At 41.0% G+C, this 8,494-nt stretch overlaps 1 protein-coding gene across 1 annotated transcript in view; it reads right to left on the bottom strand.

Moving 5' to 3' along the window:
- Window positions 1–600: 600 nt before the first annotated feature.
- The window catches only part of TMPRSS7 (transmembrane serine protease 7), an 85,360-nt gene continuing 77,466 nt past the window's right edge, over window positions 601–8,494 (bottom strand). Inside the window, exons 16-18 of the mRNA XM_027868215.1 lie at window positions 8,145–8,413; window positions 3,358–3,494; window positions 601–800 (exon numbers count right to left, since the gene is read on the bottom strand). Coding sequence (XP_027724016.1) covers window positions 630–800; window positions 3,358–3,494; window positions 8,145–8,413 — 577 coding nt within the window. The 3' untranslated portion in view covers window positions 601–629. The remainder of the gene's footprint in view (window positions 801–3,357; window positions 3,495–8,144; window positions 8,414–8,494) is intronic.

Below are 8,494 nucleotides of genomic sequence, written 5' to 3'. Positions count from 1 at the left end.
AGTTAGATGGCACAGTTGATAGAGCACCAGCCCTGGAATGAGGAGGTCCTGAGTTCAAATCCAGCCTCAAACACATGATACTTACTAGCTGTGTGACCCTAGGCAAGTCACTTAATCCCAATTGCCACACACACACACACACACACACACACACACACACACACAAACACACATGCGTAAAACCTCAGTTCGAGTAGCACTTCTTCCATGAAGGCTTCCCTGGTGCCTCCTGTGAAAGTGAAAAGTGACCTCTTCTGATAGCACTTTGCCTAAACTGCTCCTTGCCACTTACTTGGAGCTTTCATATCATAATTACTAGTGTACATGTACACAGGGAGGTGATAGATTCCTTGACAATAAGATCTGTGTCCTATTTATCATTTTAGTCCTAGTATCTATCATAGTGCCTCATACACAATAAGTACTAAATATATGCTTATTGCATGAAAGAGTTAGTGAATAAATGAATGCCTACAGGAAAATCCTGTTTGAATAAAACTGCTTGTTACCCCGCCCTCTATGACATTTCCTGAAGAAAAATGGACATGTGCCGTTAGTAATTACTAAATCGTTTTAATGGTATTCTCACATAGTGCACATTCAAAATTCCAGGGCAATCATACCCAGACTCATAAAAGAGAAGGTACGTATCTGTGAATCCAGGGAACAAAATTTGACACCCTCGTGTAAACACCAGGAAAGTTGGCTCTTCCACATCCACGTCCCCAACTAACAATGCCAGTCAAAATCCATTTTCCATCACTTTTTCTTTGACATGATAAGGGTCCACCCGAATCCCCCTGCAACAAGATCATGTCTGTGTCAGTCACATTTGTCCCACAAGTAATTGTTAGTTGTTTTATTAATGTATTTTTTTTTTTTTTACTTTTAGGCAATTGGGGTTAAAGTGACTTGTCCAGGGTCACATAGCTAGTAAGTGTCAAGTGTTTAGCCTGAGGCTGGCTTTGAACTCAGGTCCTCCTGATTTCGGGGCTGGTGCTCTATCCACTGTGCCACCTAGCTGCGCCTTTTATTAATGTTTTAAGAGCATTTATTTCAAAAGTAACCTAGTTTAGGCATTATTTTGACCACATTACTCTTGGCTAGTACAGTTTCTTGATGTGTCACTGAAATGTCGGGAAGGAAAATGAACCTTTAAATGTCAATGTTTGTTTGTGACATTGATGGCAGGCTCATTCAACTGAAGATACTTGGTGTTTAGGAGATTTGAGTTTCCATCTCCCCAGTATTAAGGCTCAGGTGATTATGAATATATGAACTTCTTGCTGTCAGAAGCATCATGAGATAGTGGATAGAGAACTGACCTCAAAGCCGGAATGGCCTGGGGCCATTCACCCAAGTCACCTAACCTTTCAGTGCTGGGGACAGCTCCCTAAGATTACAAACTGTAGAGAAAATGGTGATCAGCATTGGTAGGGGGAGTTGCCTATACCAATGAAATTACAGGCTCAATCCTTATTCTGGAATGTTTGTTCTAGCATTGTGAATCATCTAGTATTTGAATCATCATTGTATTTGATTCTTTGTAGGAGAATTGAATTATTGTAACTCTATGGGATCCTAAGGTTGTGAAAACTCAGAAATTAAGCCTGTCTCAATAGCATAAGGCAACTTTTCCTCCCTTCATTTGTGTACCTGATTTATGGTCACTGTGGATAGCGAGAAAATTAGGCTCAGATTAGCTTCAGGTATTTTCATTACACCAAATATACTTAATTAATCAAGTCTGCCATCTGAGCCAATATCACTTTAAAGTCAGAAGGTAGAAGGATTTTAGAATTTTGAGAGAAAATCTAATTTTTTTACAGATGAAGAAACTAAGAATCAGAGTAGTTAAGTGACTTGCCCAAATTTCCACCAATAGTAACTGGCAGAACCCAAATTCGAATCTGGGTCTTCTGATCCTGTGTTCTTTCTCCTAGACTGAGACCCCGAGATCTAGTGTCGGCAGCCCATTCCTTGCATGCCAATAGAATTATCTGAGGTGAGTTTCAAGAGTATGGTAATTGGGGTCATGTAGAGAAAGGAGTTAAGGCATTGTGAAACATTCCCCTTCCATTCTGACAACTACCTGCTAGGCCTTCTCTTCTCTCTCCAAGTCTCCTTGGGACTAGCCTGCGTTAACCAGAAAGGTAAGGCTCAGGGGGACTATTCTTCTGATGTGTCCCCAATGGCCTCAGTGTCTATGGGCCCAGCCAGGGTGTCCTTTCATTCCCAGAAACAACTACTCCTATCTAATTGTAATAAATGGAATGAATGAATGAACACCTAGAGCACTGCTTTGGTCCTGCCTGTCCCTAGGGGAGGGAACCATAATTTACCAATAGGAGTAACGTTTATAGAATCATGGAATATTAAAGTTGGAAGGAATCTTATCTAGATATAATTCATTCACCTCGTTGTATAAAGGAAGTAAACTGAGGACCAGAGAAATGAAATGACTTGCCTAAGGTCACACATCTATTTAATTTTGGAAAGTTAGCATACAGCTACCTGCATTAACCATGATTCAGAGTTGATACAGAACTATGTTCTTTAGTATAAAGGGCACTTTAGCACTAAGAAGCTTCTAATAAGGGAACAGACAGATTTCTTAAGAAACGTCCTAGCATGTACAGATAAACTATGCAATTTCTAGCCTTTTTCCATCTTTAGACTGAGTGAGAAAATCAAAGTCTAATGCTGCCAATCTCTCCAACATCCTAGCACCCAATGTCTGGTACATAGTAGGTGCTTAATAATTTGTTGATTGATTGATCAGAAACAAAGTAGCGTAAAGGAAAAAAGATACATCTCTGAACTAGAAGTTAAGAGACAAGAATTCTAGTTCCAGTTCGGTGCTAAGTTGTATGAAATCAAGCAAATCATTTGATCTCTCTGTATCTTAGCTTTGTCATGTCACCTAAGAACAGAAAAAATAGTAAGGTATAAAGGACAGCTAAGTGGTTCCGTGGATAAAGCACCAGGCCGGAGTACCTGAATGTAAATCCGGCCTAAGACGCTAGCTGTGTGACCCTGGGCAAGTCACTTAACCCTGTTTGGCTCAGTTTCTTCATCTGTAAAATCAGCTGGAGAAAGAAATGGCAAATCACTCCAGTATCCTTGCCAAGAAGAACCCAAATGGGGTCACAAAGAATTGGACATGACTAATCGACTGAACAGCAAAACAATAAAGGGAAACACACTGGACTAGAAGAAGGAAAATGAAATTCTAGTCCCCAGTAACAAGGGTCACTCTTGCCCAGGTCACTTCATAGTCTTCTGAAGGAGGTTAGAATATGCTAATAAGCCTCAGAAAGTAGTGTACTCTGAGACAGAGGAACTTTGATTACTTACTTTGCAAGCATCTCTCTTCCCAGACATTACACCTGCACAAAGCATCCGGGCAGTCACAATTCCATACGTAGAAACACATACAGTTTGGTCTATAAGCTCAACTTCAGCTTGCTGCAGAGTCGTGGAGCCTTTGCTATCTGGGAAAAAAAAAAGGTGGAAAGTAGGAGACAAGAATAAAATACACATACACACACACCCCTCTTTTTTCACCTTAGAATTATTGGTTAGAATCACTTGTCGACCTAAAAGTTAAGATGGCAATTAGGTGGTCCAGGGGTTAGAACACCAGACCTGGAGTCAGGAAAACCTGAGTTCAAATCTGGCCTCAGACACTTACTAGCTGTGTGACCCTGGGCAAATCACTAAACCTCTGTTTGCCTTAATCCACTGGAGAAGAAAATGGCAAATTTTTCCAGTATCTTTGCCACAAAAACCCTATAGACAGTATGGTCCATGGGATCATGAAGAATCAGATACAACTGAACAAAAAAAAAAATTTAAGAAGGGCCCATGAACACAATGTCCTCATGTAACGACTGATTAGAGTTGTGAACATTCAGCAGCATGGACTCAATGCAAATTAAAGAGGGTTCAGGGGCAGGAGTATGAAGTCTCGTTTTTAAAGTGATATGTAAGTGCTGTTGTTGAGTTGTTTCAATCATGGCCAACTCTTCATGACACATTTGGGGTTTTCTTGGCAAAGATACTGGAGTGATTTGCCATTTCCTTTTCTAGCTCATTTTACAGATGAGGAAACTGAGGCAAACAAGGTTAAGTGGCTTGCTCAAGGTCACATAGCTAGTAGGCTGGATTTGAACTGAGATCTTCCTGATTCCAGGCCTGGCACTTTATCTACTGTGCCACCTAGCTATCTTTGTCTCTATTTAGCAACTGGGAAAACCGAGTACTGGGAAAAGTGCCTGCTGCCTGTGTTTAAAGAGTATCAAACAGTGAAACACCAGAACGAGGTTCTAGGCCCACATCTCCCAGGTCATTCATCCTGAAGCCTTTGAAAATTACAACAAAGGGCACTGGTGGGCCTGGGAGATCAAAGGGACTGTGGCATGGTACGTTGCAAAGAATGCTGGCTTTGGAACCAGAGGACCTATGTTCAAATCCTGCATCTGTCACTCACTACCTGGGAACCTCTCTGGGCCTCAAGTTTTCATGTATAAATGAAGTGACTGGATTAGGTTACCACTGAGATCCCTTCTGCTCTAATTCTATGTTCCTACAAAAGCTTTCAGTCACCTCTAAGATCAGTGCTTACAATTCTAGTGCTCAAAAGTTCACATTTATACAGCACTTTAAAAGTTTGTGAGGTGCTTTTCAGATATTATTTCATTTGATCCTCAGGAAAACCCTGTAAGATAGGTGCTATTATCATACCCATTTTACAGATGAGGAAATGGAGACTCAAAAAGGTAAAGTGACTTGACCAGTGTCACACAGCTAGTAAGTATCAGAGGTACAGGTCTTCCTGATTTCAAGTCCATCACTTCGTTATACCACACTTTCTTAAGAAGCTTACATTCTACTGGTGGGAAATAAGAATGTACATTGTCTAGCAAATATAGGGCCAGATTTAGGCAGTAAAGGTTGTGCCCCACATGCTGAAATTGTGTGTGTTTGGAGTATGGGGGAGGGGGGGAGGGACACTACAGATTCCTGGCAGATTAGTCCCAAATTAAGGAGCAGGCAGGGATGGGGATTGTTAGAGAGGCTATACCAAGCCTCTATACCAAGTGAAATCATGGGTGGAGGGGCAACTTTGGGTAGCCCAGGATTGAATGTCAGATGAAGGCATAGGAGACCTTTCAGAGACCTCTCATTATGGTTCTTTTTTTTTTTTACTCTAACCCAGAGATGGGAAACGGTAAGTAAGGATGGTAAGCACTATGGTCCCCCAGAAAAATCCAGAGCTCTGGGGTCAAAGGTTGTTGTTGTTTAGTATTTTAGTAATGTCTTTATGACCCCATTTGGGGTTTTCTTGGCAAAGATACTGGAGTGGTTTGCCATTTCCTTCTCCAGCTCATTTTACTGTTGAGGGAACTCAGACAAACAGGGTTAAGTGATTTGCCCAGGGTCTGAGGCCAGATTTGAAGTCAGGCCCTGACTCCAGGGCCAGTGCTCTACCAACTGCACCACCTAGCTGCCCCCTCTCATTGTGTTTTGCTCAGAGAAAGGGGACATGATTGATATGTCCTATGTGTAGAATGAAAGTATAGGTCATGAGAATTGAAGAGATTAGTAAACACGTTATCTGTATGCCCCCTCATGTATGATCTCTATTATGGGCATTCTCCTAAAGTACATTTATGCAAATGTGTGTCCTAGATGGACAGAACAAATATTCTATTGAGATTATCTCTTATTTATTCTCCGTATATCTTATTTGTACATAGATTTTTCACGTTGTCTCCTCCATTCGACTGAGCTCCTTGAAAGCAGGTATTGTGTTTTGCCTTTCTTTGTATCCCCAGCATTTAGTATAGTGTAGGTGCTCAATAAACACTTCCTGAATTGGAAAAAAAAAGCAAGGGAAGAGCAATAAAAACCTGGGAGGATCAGGGAGGTAACACGATTGAATATGTGTCTTAAGAAAATTGTTTTAGCAACTGTATGAAGGATGGATTGGAGAGTAAAGAGACTAGAAACGGGTCTATCCATTGAGAGGTTCTTGCAATATTCTAGACAAAAAGAAATAGAAGTAGAACTCCTGGAACTCTACCTCTTCTGTTTAGACTATGGACCTGACCTGACCTGACCTCCTAACTAAAATACCACCTTCTAGCCTTCCCTAATCCCTCTTAATTCTAGTGCTTTTCCCCTTTTAATTATTTCCTACTTAGCCTCTACAAAGCTTGCTTTGTATAAATTTGTTTGCATGTTGTCTCCACCCCCCATTAGATTGTAAGCTTATTGAGGGCTGAGACTGTCTTTTGCTTCTTTTTGTATCCCCAGCTCAGTTAAGATTAGATAACACAAATTTGGAGTAGATCTAGGTGGCATTGTTATATGAATTCTGGATCAAAGATTTAAAACTGAAAGGGACCTAAAAGGTCACTTAGTCCAAACTCTCCATTTTACAAATGAGAGATCGAGGCCAAAAGAGGTTATATAACTTGCCTGAAGTCACATAGCCTGTTCCTAAAATGAGATTTGAACCTGGGTCTTCCTCACTCCAAGTCTGGCATTCCATTCAACTACAACTACTATCTGTATTGAATAGCATGTAATAACAGAGAAGATGAATAGTGGAGAACTATGCCTGGTATATAGCATTTAATAAATACTCTATCTGTCTGTCTATCTATCTGTTTGTCTGTCTATCTATCCATTCATCTGTCCATCTGTCCATCCATACATCCATCCATCTGTCCATCTGTCTGTCTATCAATCTATCTGTCTGCCTTTCTGTCTTTCTATCTGTCCATCTGTCTATTTATCTATCTATATCTGTCCATCTGTCTGTCTATCTATCCATCTGTCCGTCTGTCTGTCTGTCTATCTATCTATCTATCTCTCTATCTACCTGTTTGTCTGTCTGTCTGTCTACTAGAAATAACTCAGGATTGAGGTTTGGGAAAACAGGGATAGTGATAGAACAAAGGGGCCAAAGACTCAAGTGTAAAAGACTGTATAACTATAAGGTCAGAACTGTAAAGAAAAGACTGCACAGGAGTGATGACCTAAGAAAACAGGGATGAGTGAAAGGAATTAGGATTGTGGTGATGATGGAGAATAAGTTTAGGAGGAGTGATTTGATAATTAAATTATAAAATTATGAAATAGGGGCAGGCACACTCAGTTCTTTGGGTACTTGCCAGGAAAGACTATGATTGACAGTAGGAAACAGGCAGCAATTGTATTTTAATAAGGCAGAGACGAGCAACAGAAATGGTGCAGAGGCAGCAGGCAGCTCAGGAACAGAGGAATGGGATAGTGAAGGCAGGCAGTGTGGGGAGTAGGCTAGGGATGGGAAGAGGCAGAGAGTATTACTCACAAGACCATGGATTAGAATTGGGAGCTCAGGGTGGTGGGAGGAGGAGTTTGAGGTCTCATTTTTACAGTTTTTTTGGAAAAAACAGAGCAGCTCATATCTGTGCCACGTTGGAGTAAGTTCATTAACATGTCTGAATCTTCTCAAAGTTATCAGTGAAACTTCAAAGTCATCATCTCAAATCAGCATTTTTTCATGTTCTGCTGGTCTGGAGCTATGAAGGTCTGGATTTTGTATGGAATTTATATATCACAGGACCAGAAGCTTTAACAAGCAGCATGTAGATGGGTTTCCCTTGATTCAGCACATATTACCAGGATATGAACCTTAGTTAATATATAATGCAATTTGTAAATTATGCTCTTTTGATCTTTGGGATGGTTTATACATGACTTCCAGATTTCCCTTTGCAAATCTCATGTCTTGCTAAAACTTACTGACTAGAAGGAGAGGGAGTGGTCAGGGGTATCTGAACAAGATAGATTTTAACACAATGAGTAAAGGAGAGGAAGAGTAGGAAGATAAGTCATTATGAGAGAAGGAACTTCAGAGTTGACCAAGGGGGTGGAAGTTATGCAAGATGGCAATATCTAATGTATAATCATCACTGTGGGAGGCAGAAATGGAATAGAGATGTAGGTCATGGGATTTGAGTAGGCTGATAAACTGGGACGCTAAGGTTTTGGAAGGGCTATCAGTGTGTATATTGGATCATTCTGCTCAGGGTGCTGAAGGAGAACAGTTCTGGGTGGGGGAAGGGGGCAATGAATGAGTGCTTGCTCACCTGCTTCATTCCTTCGTCCCCAGCCTGTTATCCAACACTTCTCCCCACTGTGCACTTTCTGTCCAACGGGAGGAATACATATTGGCTGAATTAACTGCTTCATGGTTTCAGGCCAAGCAGTGCTCAGCTGCAGCAGGGCAATATCATAGTCAAAGGTTTGGCTATTATAGTACTCATGAACCACAATTCTTCTCACTGGAGAGACAAACTTGGCATTACCTTGTATATACATCCCTAAGTGAGCAGTCCATGGCCTGGGGTCAGATAACCTGGCAGAAAAGGAGCAGGGTGCAAGGGCATTAATTTCTTTCTTTCTTTCTTTCTTTCTTTCTTTCTTTCTTTCTTTCTTT

The sequence above is a fragment of the Vombatus ursinus genome, unplaced genomic scaffold (assembly GCF_900497805.2).
Source record: "Vombatus ursinus unplaced genomic scaffold, bare-nosed wombat genome assembly UNPS02001419.1, whole genome shotgun sequence".
NCBI classification, from domain to species: Eukaryota; Metazoa; Chordata; class Mammalia; order Diprotodontia; family Vombatidae; genus Vombatus; species Vombatus ursinus.
Note: the sequence above shows the minus strand (reverse complement) of the source record. Positions and strands in the feature narration are given on the sequence as shown.